The following is a 14,900-nucleotide window of genomic DNA, read 5'->3' on the forward strand; positions in this document are numbered from 1 at the left end:
AGTCAAAGGCGGTGCCCTTCAAAGAGCGAACAAACTGCTTGACTGATGGAATCTCCATATGTTCCAGCATCGTTGCAAGTTTCCACAAAGTGGGCGATGTGCTGTCTCGGGTTGCCTTTTCCATCGAACTGTTGAAACTTGGGAGGTTGGTAGCCCAGCGGCATCTTCATTTCTTCAATCCTTTGGGTGTAAGGCTTGGAGTAAGTGTATGAAGGTTGTCCTCCCTCGAGTCTCCCTTTGATTGCTCCCATGATATAGTCATTCAGCTGTCGACGTGTATCATGCCCCGAAACTTGAACACTCCTTTCAGCGGGATGCGGGCGAGAGGTAGTCTCTTCCATGTGCCTGCTTTGATGACGTGGCGACTCGACGTCAATAGCCTCTTCTTGGTTTGAGGTCGTTTCTCGGAAGCTCGACTTGTTTCGCCATTCCTTCCGCTTTCAACCTTTTCACTCAGATCATTAAGCCTCCTTTCTTGACTGTGAAGAAGCCCGCTTATTCCCTCCAGAGCTTTGGTGATGTTTGCTAGTTGTTCCTCCACCGAAGTTGCGTTTGTTGCCATAGCGGGCATGACTGTGTAGACGTGGGTCCACTCCGAGGCTGGTTTCCACATCGGCGATGGATGAGATATGGGAGATGAGCTTCCGCTGCTAAGGGGCTCGCCTGATGGAGTAGGACTCGCAGGCCCTTGCTGCTGGTAGTTGTACTTGAGGGAGTAGGGGGAAGGACTTTCGCTTCGAGTAGCTTCATTTGAGGGAATAGGACTCTTGCTACCAACGGGTTCTGTTGTTGAGGATGAACCCCTATCATATGTAGCTTTCTTTGAGCCGATGGAGACGCCTCCAAGCCTTCGGACGACGTTGCGAGCAATGTTTCGGGTCTCGGTCAATTCCACCCCTAGGTCCCGCACTCGACTCCGAGTCAATGCACCTTGCACCTCGCGCCTGTCGGAGCCGGCCACAGAAGATGCCTTAGAGCCAGTAGCTTGAGCGTAAGTCTTTCTTGATGCCATTTGGATTCTTTGTATAGCTTGGAAGTGAAGAGATGAGAGGCAGAGTGGTCCCACCGGGCGTGCCAAAATCTGTAAACACAAAAAATTCGAAATTGTATATATTCACAAAATCGGGTTACAGTGTATATGTAATTCAAGTTGCAGGTACAAAATCTCTGTATAGTCCTCTGATTCTTCACTGACGTGTTCTACTGAAGTGCCTCCGGGTTTCAAGTGGCGTAGCCTCCGGGATTCAAATAGCGTAGCCTCCGGGATTCAACTGACGTAGCTTCCGGGATTCAAATGGCGTAGCTTTCCGGGATTCAAACGGCGTGGCCTTCCGGGATTCAAGGGCGTGATATTCAACTGGAACCGTCAAAGTACTTCAAGTTTCTAACTGCTTCAGAATGCCTTCAAAGCCCTCAAAAGCTCTCAAGTCTTCAATCCTCAAGGTGTGTTTTAAATGTGAAATGAGGGGCTCTATTTATAGTGGAGTGTGCAACCAATTTCCCTCAACAAACTCCCTAATTAATTAATTAAATAATTAATTAATTAATTAAGGGAATGAACATTTCCATAATCAAGTCCAGGTTCAAAACTCTATCATCTAATTCAAATTCAAATTAATTATAATTATTAAATTCAAATATAATAAAATTATATTTAAATTATAATTATAATTATTATTAAATTCAAATATGAATCGGGCTTGGACCATTAATTAACTCAATAACTCAACATCAATTTTAATTGGGCTAATCATCTTAATTTAATTTTCAAAGCCCAATTAATTAAATTGGTCCAATAATCCTATCTCAAACTGAGCCCAATAATAATTTATCAATCCATTCTCCGGGTTCAAATTTTCCGTGTCTACAGGCTTAACCATGTACAGAGCATCTATTGGCACTGAAAGCGTAATTTCTCCACCCCTTTAGTGAAGACTCAAGCATGCAGTAAATTCTTGTGTCATATTTTCAGCCTTCATTTAATAATGGAAGTCCTTAGCTTGAGCATTGGTAGTGGCAGTTGCTCTATACCTCAAGGATGGAAAATATGTGAGCCTACCAATTAAGTTAATGTATACTATCTATCGCTTTTCACGCCTGTCTTGTATTATTGTCCAAATGTTAGTGATTAGGTGATGGCCACTACCTTATTCCATGACCAAGTTGTACAAAACACAAGGTTGAAGGGATTACAATCCAACTATTCCCTTTCCTCCCACAACAAATCAAGTCCTAAAGTTTCATGTTTCTGACAATATTGACACCTGAAAGAGTATCCTTTTATTATTAAATAAACTTAGAATCCACTGAGTGGCATCAGTGTCCTCTGCTATAGTTTTTTATTGATCAACCTTTCTGTTTGGTATGTGACTTGTGGATTACATCTAAAGATTTAGATGCATATACTAAAATCTAATTTTTGTTTTATACTCCAATCTCGTTTCTATGTTTATCCTTCTCTAACTGCTTTGAGTGACTTTATTCTTTGCCAGAGGTTCTTTGAATTCTCTAGCTAGAAGATGGCACTTCTTATTGTTGGACCCATTTGATCTTGAATCACATTTAACTAGATTTATATACTAGGATTCTTCTCCAACTAAGGTTAGCAAAGTAGTTAGTAGTGCCTATAGCAACTTGCAACTTATAACTTTCTTGTAGTTGTTTTCAGGTATACTATATTTGCAGGTATACTATATTTGCTAACCATACGGAAAATCTGTCAGAGCTTGCCATCATCTACCCGAATGTGAAAATTCTTCATTTTTATGTTGAAGTGAAAAACAACCGGATGAATTTCAAGGTGAATGTCAAACTTTGCTCAAGAAATTGATGGCATCTTATAGTTATAGCTCTGTAGTTAAATCATCCTTCTTGCTTTCTCAGTTTCAACTGAGAGATGGACAACTTCATGTTCCACATTATGGCCTTATGCTAGCAGGTGTGGCTGGTTTGCCAAGTTCGGTGGTTGAAATTGCCAAAAGAATTACATCAACGATTACTCAGAAGGTAATTTGTACCTTAACTGTCAAACATTTTCATTTAAAGATTTAAAAGTTTCAGCATATGGTTCTATTCCAATTGCTTAGACTGAGATCATCCTAGTAATTCACTAATTCCATCACTTGCAAGATAACATGGCTAGATGTCATTTAAAAAAATTCATATGACTTGCAATGCTTGCAAATTGACAAAGGCTACCAACGTCACGGTAGTGGAGTACCCTTTTTGAAAATGAGAGTCTTGCATGGATAAACTTAGCCTATAAACAATCCTCCTATTGAAGACTAGATTTATTTGTATATGTTGCTACAAGCTCAAAACCAATATAGTCCTGAAATTGCTTATTTACCCAATATAGTCCAGAAACTGCTTATTTACCTCTCCTTATGAAAATCGTCTGATATAGCTATGGAAATATAAAAGATTGAAAACATTCCTACATGGCTACATGGTAAACTTATGTAGTATGGTATCTTATTTTAAGATTCTTGTAAATGTGTTGTGTATCCATTGCCCTGATTGCTTTTATGACTTTCAACAGAAAACAAAGAGACTGGTGTAGGTGAATTGTCAGCAATACTGTGACATTCAAATGGTCTACCATGTTTCTCAACGTTTGATATGCTTTAAGTATTCTAATCAAGATGAAGATTCTCTGAGGGAATCTTTGCAGAATCTTAAAGAGAGTTACATTAATGGAAATATTTAGAATTATTAATCAGCAAACTCTAACAGTTCTAATATCTAAAGATCTAAAGCCATCTACAGAACAACACTACATTGATTACTAAAACTTCGGAGGGAGAATTAAAAAAAAAAAAAAAAGTGATGGGTGGGATTTGTAGTTCAAATCTACCCCATCGATTTCGAGACAACTTGTAAAAAGCCTCCCGCATTAATGCATTATTAAAATAACATTAGAATTAACAAATACAAAAATTTAGTACAATCCATAATTAAAGGTGCATGTTCCACCAAAAAAAATAAGCTAAGCTTTCCTGGACGAGGACGTCAAGATTATGAAGTTCTAAGAAATGGATGCACTGCACTTATTATTGTCTAAAACACAAATCTAAATTAAATAGACTACCACAACATCATTCGAGCTGCAAGAGAACCAATAACAGAATCATGTTTTGTTGCACAACTATTACAAAAACCAGTGTATGAGCTTAGGGGAGGACAGCAACTAGCTTCTTCAAAAGAAGATCAAGGAAATTACTCACTAGTCTACGTGACAGCTCAAAACCTGCACAGATCATAGTAAAATGAACAAGCAGAGAGAAGGTGGGGAAGTATGATAAAAAGAACAAGATAGATCAAGGCATGAACTAGCTATAGCTATAGCTATACAAGAATTATTACACATCTATTGGTACAATCTCCATAAATCTTAATTTCAAGAAAGTCATGTGCCAACCTATTAAGAGAGAGAGACAATACATGACACATGAGTATCTACTTTCTGGGTTAAGTTTTAATTCATATAAAATCAAAAATGAGCATTCATCCAAAACTTATTGTTTAGCTAAAAGATATTAGTTTCATGAGGCTTTTGAACAATTCTATAACCTCAATTAGAGTTGTAGAAACGGGATGTGTAATCTTCCAAAAATTACCCTATAAAAGAGAAGATAAAACTATTGAGAGAACATCTTTCTGGAAACTAACCATTGCCAAGCAAGGAAATTAGTGTAGTTTTTGAAACTAATACTTCACATTAACTAATTGGGCTAAAGGTCAACAATCAACACTATGCATCAAGTCTAGAAATTAATTGCCTTAGTATACACAAATTATATACAAACATCATAACATTTCAAAGAAACAAGTCTCAAGTCTAACACTAGAACGAAACGAAAATGATATAAACATGATAGAAGCAGAGAAATGAAATGATACCCAATGCTCAAGCATTGGGGCTAACATCACACTCTCATTCATACACCTACTTAGACCACAATGTCCTACAAATACATACTACTACACTACTTAATCATGAAATGAAAGTGAGGAATGAATGAAGTATTACCAGTTTCAGCATATTCTAGGCCTGGCGGGAAGGGATCATCCCCGTCTTCCTTGCGTAGGCGAAAATCCCATCGGCTTCAACCACCGGGCCAGCATCCCCGATTGGTTTCAGCTTGTATTCCTTCCCAGTAGTGTGGTTGATCAACTTATTTTCACCCAGCTCAACACTCACCACATCTCCCGTCTTGCACTCCTCGCATATCCTCACCTCGGATTCCAGCGGATAAATCTCCCCGGTGGACACCGAGTTCCGGAAGAATATCCGGGCGTAAGACTCCGCCACCACCGCCGACACACCGGCGGCGCCGAGGGCAACGGGGGCATGCTCACGAGAGGAGCCGCACCCGAAATTATCGCCCACGATAACAATTGAGTACTTAGATTTGAATTCGCCGGGTTCGACGAATCGGGTTTGGTAGGTAGATGGGAGTCCGCATAGGGCATAGGACCCCAGCTTTTGGTATTCCTCCGGTTTGGAAGGGACTAGGGTAAGGTACTCGGCGGGAATGATTTGGTCAGTGTCGATGTTGTCGCCAACAACGTAACAGACGCCGTGGAAGGTGGTAGTTGTTGAGTCGGCGGCGGCGGCGGCGGATCGAAGAGAGGTGAGTATTCGGTGAGATTGTGAGGGAGTGGAAGTAGAAACAAGGGGCTTGCAGGAGTGGATACGGACATTGGAAGGGAGTATTGCGGAAGAAAGATGGGTGAGACGAGAAGTGTTGTGTTGAGCGGAGGAAATGTTGAAAGTGAGGGAGCCGGAGAATGCTGTTGAAGCCGCCATTGAAGGAATGTTTGGTTAGGCAAATTAACCTAGAAATTAGAATGCAAGGGAACAGGGAATCAAGGCTAGAAATTGACCTAGCCTCCAAGGGAATCAAGGCTTCAACTCCTTCAAACAATCAATGTTCAAGCTAGAAATCAATATTCAAGCTAGAAATCAAGGAGAGGAGCTATGAGTAGACTGAGTACCTTCGTCAAGAATCTGCGAACGGCGGAGCAGGGAAGCAGCAGGCGCGGACGGAGGAGGCTTCGGTTTCCGTCTTTGTCTCTGTATTCTAATATTTTAATTTATAAATTATTATTATTATTGTATAGTGGCATACTCATTATTCTTTAGGATCACAAATTTAACCAAACAATGGAATTAATATTTATAATTAACTTTTTTTCGCCAACAACTTATCTTCCTAGAAACTACTTTTCCATGAAATTTCACTTCAAATATTTTCGCAAACCAAAAAGGTCCTAGAGTTACAACCGTGTCAATAATTTCTTTTTAGGTATGTATATATTGGCCTCAACTTGAGTGAACAACCATCGCTGCTAGATAGACTGAGGTTGCGGGTCAAATCTTGCAATAGAAAGGGTTGGAAAAAATCAAAGGTATTTATAAAAAAAAAAGTGAAAAATACAATTTTAGTCCTTCAATTGTTCCATGTTTTTTATTACTAAAAAAAAACATGTTAATTCTTTTATTAGTCTCAAATTTTTTTTTACTGTTGCAATATACATTTCTAACTCTTCAAACAAGTTACAGTTTTAATACCTGGAGCAAGAAGACTATCAAATTCTATTAAATTTTACTTAGTATATGTATATTTTATTACTTTTTAATATTTATTCTTTAATTATGATCTTGTTTAATCTCGACTAGGTAGCCTAGGAGGTCTAGTCGGCGCCTAGGTGGTCAGCGCCTAAGCGGCCAAGGCCGTGCTTAGACGGCCTAGGCGGAGCTTAGGTCGCCTAGCCGGCCAGCCGCCTAGACAATTTAAGTTGATACGCTAGGCGGTCGATTGGCACCTAGTGCCTAGGCTGGATTAATCGACGCCTAGGCGAGATTTTTGCAACACTGGATGTGGATAAACAACCTTTTGAATGAAGTTAGTTTCAAAGCTCCAATTCCTGCAAAGTTATGATGTGATAATCAAGCTGCTCTTCATATTGCATCAAACCCGGTGTTTCATGAACGAACCAAGCACATAGAGATTGACTGTCATTTTGTTCGTGAGAAGATACAACATGGTTAATCTCCACTGAATTTGTGAAAATCACAGAACAATTCGGAGACCTATTCACAAAGAGCCCTAACTGAGACACAAGTTAGTTATTTGTGTAACAAGTTGGGCATGATGAATATCTATGCTCCAACTTGAGTTGGAATCCTGCATATTTTGGAATCTTGCATATTAGGAATCTTGGAGCCTAGGTTTTAAGTGGGAGGTATTTCCATACCATATGTCTTCTAACTTGTATTTATATGATGGTGTATCAAACATTTGAACAAGGTGCTCTTATATGCTCTGATCTATTGTTATGGATTAAGGTTATGATAATAATTCTAATATGAAAGAACAACTTGAAATAGAGCCTTTTTTGTTAGTTTCGTCTTGCGCCTGCAACAAGAAATAAATAATCTAAATAGTAGACTAAGGATAAAAGAATAGAAAATTAAAAAGACAAAGAAATAAAATAATATAAACAAATTATAAATGAATGTTACTTTCAAATTGATAAATTAACTTATGGATGAAGGAACATAAAAGATAACGGAAGATTCAACTTTAACCTTTAAACCTAAAATTTATGAAAAATTAATGGTTTGATAGAAATAAGGAGAGAATATATGTAGTTCAAAAACATGAAAATGCAATTGATATTACAACTATTAATGAAAAAGTAAGAATAAATCTAATAACAAATGAAATATTAAAAAGAGAACTAGCAAAACTATCAAAAAAGAGCCTAAGAGATATAATAATATTTACTTATATTACAAGGTATTAACATGCCTCTGGAAAGTAATGGAAAGTAAAGTAATGAGCATAGAAACAAAAATGATTTATGCTTTAATAGGAAATCACCAAGTTAAAAAAAAAAAAAAAAACATGATATGGAGATAATAGTACTTAAACTATATCAAGAAATTTTAGAACATATAGAATGTGAGGTGTCATCTCCTCATTCACTGATAGTGTATAACACCCTATACACCGGCAGTGCATCAAATATTTTTTCATAAAGAAAACTCTAAAACTACCAATATTAGAAGATATATGTATGGATTTTGAAAATAAAAGAATAAAACCATTTTCAAAACTAATACAATTAGTAGAAGGATCTAGACTAAGTTTTCAGAAGAAATCATAACAACCCATATAAACTAGAATTAGACAATTTAATACATTAGAAATTATACCCAAAAAAATAGATTTAGTAAATAAATAATATAATAATTTTGATAAATTAAAAATAAAAGTAACAAAATATTTAATGGAAGGAAAAATTGTAATTTATGTCCCTCTATAATATGTCAATTATTGATGTCACTCCTAAACTATTAGAGGTGTAAATGTTGCCAATATTCAAAACATTACATATATCGTCCCTCCCGTACCATTTTGAAAATTGAAGGGCAACATTTACACTATAGGAGGGCAATATATGTACTATTTTGAAAATTGGGGAAAAATATTTATACTACTAATAATTCAGGGGTAACATTGATAATTGACATATTATGGGGACATAAATTACAATTTTCCTTTTAATGGAATTATTGTAATAGAAGGAATAACAGTAATAACCACAGATACAAGAGTCTTGTCCATATAAATAAAACTAATGAAAAAGAATGTATTACAATTGAAACTCAAACATATAATTTTCCAAATGATGAAAAATAAATAATAGTAACTAAGTCAATAGTTCTAAAATTTAAAATATAATATTAATATAGAAGTACTTAAGAATTACTTAGGAAATGATTTTAGAATTGAAATAAATTATCAGTGAAAAATAGATTTATAAATACGATATGAATATATCAAAAGAAATAGAAAAAGAAAGAAAAGGAATTAAGACAAATAAAAGATACTCTCATACCACATATTAATAGGACAACAATTTATTTCATGTGTATGAAAGAATAGAAAATTCAGGAATAAATAAAGATATATTAGATAAAGAAAGATACAAGTATGAACCAATACTACAAGAATCTAAAATGGATGAAAAAAAATATACCAAAAAAAATAGGGAAGTAATTATAGAAAAAATAAGGAATATACAAAATTTTTGTCATTAAAGTTAGAAAAACAATCATATCAACAACTTTTAAAGTTAGGAGAAGATTTAAAATATAAAATTAGGAAAAATTATTATTAGCATTTAGGAGATGAAGCCAAAAAATGGTAGCAGTTTATATAGACTAATAGAAGCATGATGTAGAACATAGACCTGATAATATGATAATACAAAAAATATTTATAGATAGTAGAGCATATATATGTTTAGCTAAAAATATGTAATAATACCATACAAATGTAAAAAATCAAACAGTTTCAGGATTTAATGAACATAATAAAGAATTAGATGTAAGCTTAGTATGGAAACATGCATAGAAAATTGTTAGAAACTCTTTTTAGGGGTTTCAGTAGCATACCAAACCGCCATTGACACCTAAAATCATCAAGAGCAAAGTATGGTTATAATGGTAAAAAAATTCAAACCCAAGTAAGTTTCTAAGTACACTTTTAGAAGATATTGACTATTGATAAAATAAATATGTAAATCTAATTTCACATTTACAAATATCATTTTTCATGTATTACCAGGTGTGAAATCCGATTTTAAAATGCATCAAAATATGTATTAGGTTATAATGTATATGTAATGATATATATTTCACTACATTCTAATTATCTACCCACTAAAATATTTTAATAACATCTTGCATTGTTAACCGTTTTTATTTCAAAAAGTGTTACTCCGTATTTCATAAACTGATTAAAATGTTATAACATTATTTATTTTCCTTCCCAAACTCATCAACATACATAAATTGGATTTATCTATGTGGTAACATAGCAAAATTATTTAAATATATTTTGACTTACTAATTTAAATCTACCTATAGCATTAGAATCAATTTGATTATATATACAAACTACTAATTAAATTTTAATCATATATCAAGATATTATTTTGGCTACTTCAAAAATAATTAATTATTTAAAACAGTTTATAAAAGTCAAGAATATTAATACAATTAACTTAAAAGATGCCTATATATAGTAATTATACAATCGATTTTTCTATGAAATTATAACGAGTTAATACCCAATATAGTCCTCGACTATAGTGGTTTTACTCAATTTAGTCCTCGACTTTGATGATTTTACTCAATTTAATCCTTTGTTAAAAATTCTGTTAGTTAACGGTTAGAAATAGGGTTCTAATGGTAATTTCTCATCCTTCATCCCATTTGGGATGATTCCTCTTCTTCTCCCTATTAAGATCCAAGCAGAAATGTAAATCTTCGTACCCAAATATTTATTTACTTTGTATTTATTTATTTAGCGTTGAAGTTTGATGAGAAATTACCATTAAGACCCTATTTCTAACCGTTCACTAAAAGAATTTTTAACAAAGGACTAGATTGGGTAAAATCATCAATGTCGAGGACTAAATTGAGCACAAAAAGTTATTTAGGACTAAATTGAGTAAAACCACTATAGTCGAGGACGATATTGGGTATTAACTCAAATTATAACTAACCATATACATTTTATCTTATCTTTTTTCTTAATCGTAAAGTGTGAATGAAAGTTATACCATTCATTTATGTTCGTTTTTTTCGTTAAGTTTTTTTGTACATTATGCTATAAATGTTGTACTTTACAATATATTAGACAAACATACCCCTACCGTTATAACTCCCGTTATCTTTTCCACTATTGTTACCATGCACATGCATCCACTATATATTTTCTTATTTTCTTCAATAATAATAATATATACACATTATATATTAGAGTTATATACTAATATGTTAGTTATTTTCTAAAATATAAATATAAAATTTATAAAAATATTTTACATTATTATTATTATTATTATTTACAATAATTTAAATATTTAAAATCTAAATAAATTTAAAATTCTTTGTTCAATGGTGTTGTCACACACAAATCTCACAATCCTAAAAATTACAAAACAGAGATTGATTAAACCTCCCGCTTTTCTTTAAAAACACTTCATCAACACTTAACTAAAACCACCCTACCTTATAGATTTTATATTGTCCTATCCGATGGATTCTATCTTGTGCATGCAAACCCCATGTTACTCAATAGAATGCCCTTTTATATCTATATAATAGAGAACTTACATCCAGAGTATTATATATTGATGAGGAAATTATGTTTAGAGAAAATTTTTTTAAAAAAAATCCCAGAAAAGGGAGATGGAAATCTTATCATAACATTCCATGCATTTTTAGCAGAGTAGAGTAGTAGATTGATGCTTTAACAGAAGAAAACTGAAGGATGTGAGCTTTTCACGAAGTCGAACTAGCTTATCTAAAATTCCATACATACATGGTAATGGCAAAAATCATTTTGGTTTATCATGTAGCCTCTGGTCATTACTAAATTCAATTCCACTGTCAACATTAACATGTTAATGTGTTTTATGACTTAAAACTCCACCATGAATAAAGAAATCAATTCATAAAATTAACTATTAACTATCATTGTTTATTAAAACTATACTACATGCTATCCACAAACCTGTCGCAGGCGTGTGAGGAGGTAAAAAATGTGGGCGTAGTTATTCGACACAGTTCCTTCCCGAACATATCTGCAAATAATGAAGCATTACAACCTGAAGTTACAAGTCACTAATCCTCTTTATTTTAGTTGCTTAAGCTATACTAGTACCCCATCTCAGCCAAATACTTTGAATAGCCATGCTATGAGATTTTCAGGTGTAGAGGATATTCAAAATCCAGAACCAAGCAGGTAAATTTTCTTTGCTACCAGCTTGGAGGTTGGGGCTATATCGACAGTCAGGAGAATAGTTGGTATTGGGTACACAACAAAGACCATTTTAAGTGAGATTTAAGTTTGGGTGAAGAATAAAATTTGGTAGGGGTCTGCTCCCTGCACATAAATGAAGTGCATTTGGAAAGATATAACAAGAACCAAACTCCTTAGTCAGGTTGATACAACAACGGTATCTAACAGGAAGAGCAAAATTAAATGACAACTATTTGTCAGCTCCTTGATTAGAAGAAAAAAAAAAGTGTCATGCTTTCAGGAAAGATAGGACAAGAGAGTTAACAATCCAAAATTCCGGTGTTAAACTAAAACTAACTAATCTCTGGTCTAATTGGATTGCAAAATAGAGCAAGAGTAAAATTCAATGACACCAATAGCAGAAGTGGTGTGGCATAGGTCCATAGCTAGCAGATGTAATGTCCACAAAGGTAGACAAAGTGATAAAGATAGAGAGTCAGGTGCAAGATTTAATGAGTAGAAAAAATTCAAGATCAGGCAGTACCTTGAGAATGTTAAATGGTTTCAGATAGTCAATTTAATTTTAAAACATTTAGGTAAAAAAGAGCATCAGAAGACATACGTATTAAATTGAGCTTGACTCTCATTATATAAAGATGTATAGTAATCTTCTTCTTTGACATCAAGAGAATCCCGTCTCAGTGTCACCTGAATCAGAATTTTAGACACATGTAAACTTTATTTCAGAAAATTTAGAATGACTGCAGTAATCTGGCCTTCAAATTTATTAATTAATTATATTCACTACATTATTCATTGTCTTCTATTTACACTATGTTGTAATTTAAATACTCTGTATCAAAGTTATAATACAATATATTTATTTACCAAATATTCTATTAACCAGAGGTGGCTCATATATTTATTTACCAAATATTCTATTAACCAGAGGTGGCTCCTTGTCCTCTCACTCCCTGCCCAGTCTACCAACCAGAGGTGGCTCCTTGTCCTCTCACTCCCTGCCCAGTCTACCAACCAGAGGTGGCTCCTTGTCCTCTGTCCATTTATTAAATTTTCTCCCACTACAGTCACCCGCAACAAGCTGTGAGAGTAGAAAACTGTTGGTATTTATTTGATAAAGTAGAATTTTCTTAGTTGACAACTATAATGCAGCATTATAGATTGGGAGTAAGGAAACAGGTAAAAAAAAAAAACAAAAGGAAAAAAATGAATTAAACAAGCATTGAACTGAATGAAGTCATCAAAATACCAGTGTGAGAGACTACTGAGTTCATTAGCATTAGTTGATCCAACAGACCTAGCTCGACTTCAGGACTGGAGGACTGGAGGAGTTCCCATACCTCATCAGTACCATAGACACGAGCTTCAATGAGTCCTGGAACTTCTTGGGTCCCTTCTGCAGATTGCTTTACCTCCAACCTGAAACAAGATATCCAAATTTCTTAGGATATAGAAGCTCCAGAGATGTTTTAGTTGCATGACAGAGTGATTCATTAAAGTTAACATGTATAGAAATTTTGAATTTTGGTGGGCTATTCCCCCGCCCCCCCCCGGGCTAGCAGAACAAATGCGTTACTTAAAACCAACTGGAAAGACGTCAAATTCACACAAGATCCCACTATCTTATTGAGTGATATTTCAGGAAAAATAATGGGAAAAGAATAGTTAACTAATGAATTCTATCGAAAGGGGGAAAGATCAGAAGAAAAGATAGTGTAAATTAGGAACTCACGGCAGAAGGAAATTGAACAAGCAGTTCATCAAATGAAAAAAAGAACATCTAAAAAAACCTGAACAAGGAAATTAAAATTAATAATAATAACAAACAATTCGAAAGCGGGAATCTTAGACAGACCGGCTTTGTGAATTAACGGCGGCTCGTAATTCTCAACGGAGACGGTCAAAACTTTACCAAAATCGTCGCAAGAGTTTGATCTGAAAACGACACCACTGATAAAATTCATATGCAGATACACCTGAATGTAAGTTAGCGTGTATGGATAATTCAAGAGCCTAGATGTATATACAAATATGTAAAGAGAGTTTGTGAAATTACCGTCCATGAGTACACCACAATTATCAGAAATCGGCAAAGAATACAATGAATTTCAGCGCTGGCAGACCAAATGTAGTGGAGAAAGGAGAAGAAAACGAAGTTGAAAGCTTGAGCCTTTGGAGTTTGGAGACCTGAATCGCAGAGAGAGAGAGAGAGAGGGGAGTGAATTCACTGTACGGCCAAGAACAGGGTTAAAAAGGTAGGATTTCAAGTTTTTGAAATTGAAGGAGGGAGGAGTGGGGGTGGGGTGGTCTGATTATTGGCCGTAACGGCTATAATTTTAAATTTCTGGGAACGCTTACAGTGTGGGATCAAAAGTATATTCCGGATGTCCGAACCTGTTCTCTCACAATCTGGCAATCTGCTATTCTGCTATAGACTAAGTGACAAACTCACAAATAACAAAAAGATAGTTGTATATATATATATATATATATATTTTTTTTTTTGTCTTAGGGTTGTCTACTTTTAATTTTATTTTTTTTTTTGTTTTTCAGAGCATCCTCCTTTCAATCATTTGGATTTAACGACATTATTTTATAAGTTTTATTGATAGAAGACAAAAAATAATAATGAAATTAACAAAAAAAATCTATTGTGGATGCTCTAAGCGGAAAATTGTGATTTCTCAATATTTACTTAAGTTGTCAACCCTTTTGCTTAATGGAATTAACCAACAATTAAGGACCAAATTAACAACTTGAGGTATTTTCCTCATTGTAAATATTCATTGACAAAACAATAAATAATTTAAGAAAAAATATATTGAATGCAATTTTAGAATAAGAATGGTAAAATAGTTATCGATTCAAGAAAAACAATCCAACGTTTGAAAAATTATATATAAAGTGCAGCATAATAATAATAACCGCTAATAAAGTAAGGAAGCAAAATATAAAGCAAGTGAAATGAACTAAATTTGAATCCACAAACTCATGCATAGCATCACACCCCATAAACCAAGCAGGCTACTCAATTCATATACATGAAATTGC

General features: G+C 34.4%; 2 protein-coding genes across 4 annotated transcripts; both read right to left on the minus strand.

The window, feature by feature from the left end:
• Window positions 1-3,879: 3,879 nt before the first annotated feature.
• LOC116022600 (3-isopropylmalate dehydratase small subunit 3-like) lies at window positions 3,880-6,108 on the minus strand. Of its 2 annotated transcripts, none has more exons than XM_031263367.1 (3): window positions 6,001-6,108; window positions 5,033-5,920; window positions 3,880-4,249 (listed from the first exon to the last, which is right to left on the minus strand). In XM_031263367.1, the coding sequence occupies exon 2, from the start codon at window positions 5,810-5,812 to the stop codon at window positions 5,048-5,050; it is 765 nt and encodes a 254-aa protein (XP_031119227.1). In that variant the 5' UTR covers window positions 5,813-5,920; window positions 6,001-6,108; the 3' UTR covers window positions 3,880-4,249; window positions 5,033-5,047. The 2 variants fall into 2 exon arrangements, with proteins under 2 accessions (XP_031119227.1, XP_031119228.1); XM_031263368.1 differs by having other exon boundaries at window positions 5,033-5,841; window positions 6,001-6,078.
• Window positions 6,109-7,329: 1,221 nt separating this feature from the next.
• Window positions 7,330-14,190, minus strand: LOC116022611. 2 transcript variants are annotated; one of them, XM_031263382.1, is made up of 8 exons: window positions 13,906-14,190; window positions 13,705-13,784; window positions 13,190-13,268; window positions 12,759-12,930; window positions 12,451-12,536; window positions 11,601-11,670; window positions 9,473-9,489; window positions 7,330-7,424 (listed from the first exon to the last, which is right to left on the minus strand). In XM_031263382.1, exons 3-8 carry the CDS (start codon window positions 13,201-13,203, stop codon window positions 7,370-7,372), a joined length of 414 nt encoding a protein of 137 aa, XP_031119242.1. In that variant the 5' UTR covers window positions 13,204-13,268; window positions 13,705-13,784; window positions 13,906-14,190; the 3' UTR covers window positions 7,330-7,369. The 2 variants fall into 2 exon arrangements, 1 of the variants encoding a protein (XP_031119242.1); XR_004099239.1 differs by lacking the exons at window positions 7,330-7,424; window positions 9,473-9,489; window positions 11,601-11,670; window positions 12,451-12,536 and having other exon boundaries at window positions 12,829-12,930; window positions 13,099-13,268.
• Window positions 14,191-14,900: the final 710 nt, after the last annotated feature.

Source organism: Ipomoea triloba, chromosome 6 (genome assembly GCF_003576645.1).
Source record: "Ipomoea triloba cultivar NCNSP0323 chromosome 6, ASM357664v1".
Classification (NCBI taxonomy): domain Eukaryota; kingdom Viridiplantae; phylum Streptophyta; class Magnoliopsida; order Solanales; family Convolvulaceae; genus Ipomoea; species Ipomoea triloba.

Coding starts and splice junctions, on each gene's coding strand:
- LOC116022611 (XM_031263382.1), bottom strand. Junction 12,537..12,758: donor TCTGGTTAATAGAATATTTG/GTAAATAAATAT, acceptor ATTCTGATTCAG/GTGACACTGAGACGGGATTC. Junction 11,671..12,450: donor AGTCAAGCTCAATTTAATAC/GTATGTCTTCTG, acceptor CATTATTTGCAG/ATATGTTCGGGAAGGAACTG.
- LOC116022600 (XM_031263367.1), bottom strand. CDS start 5,812: ATGGCGGCTTCAACAGCATTCTCCGGCTCCCTCACTTTCAACATTTCC.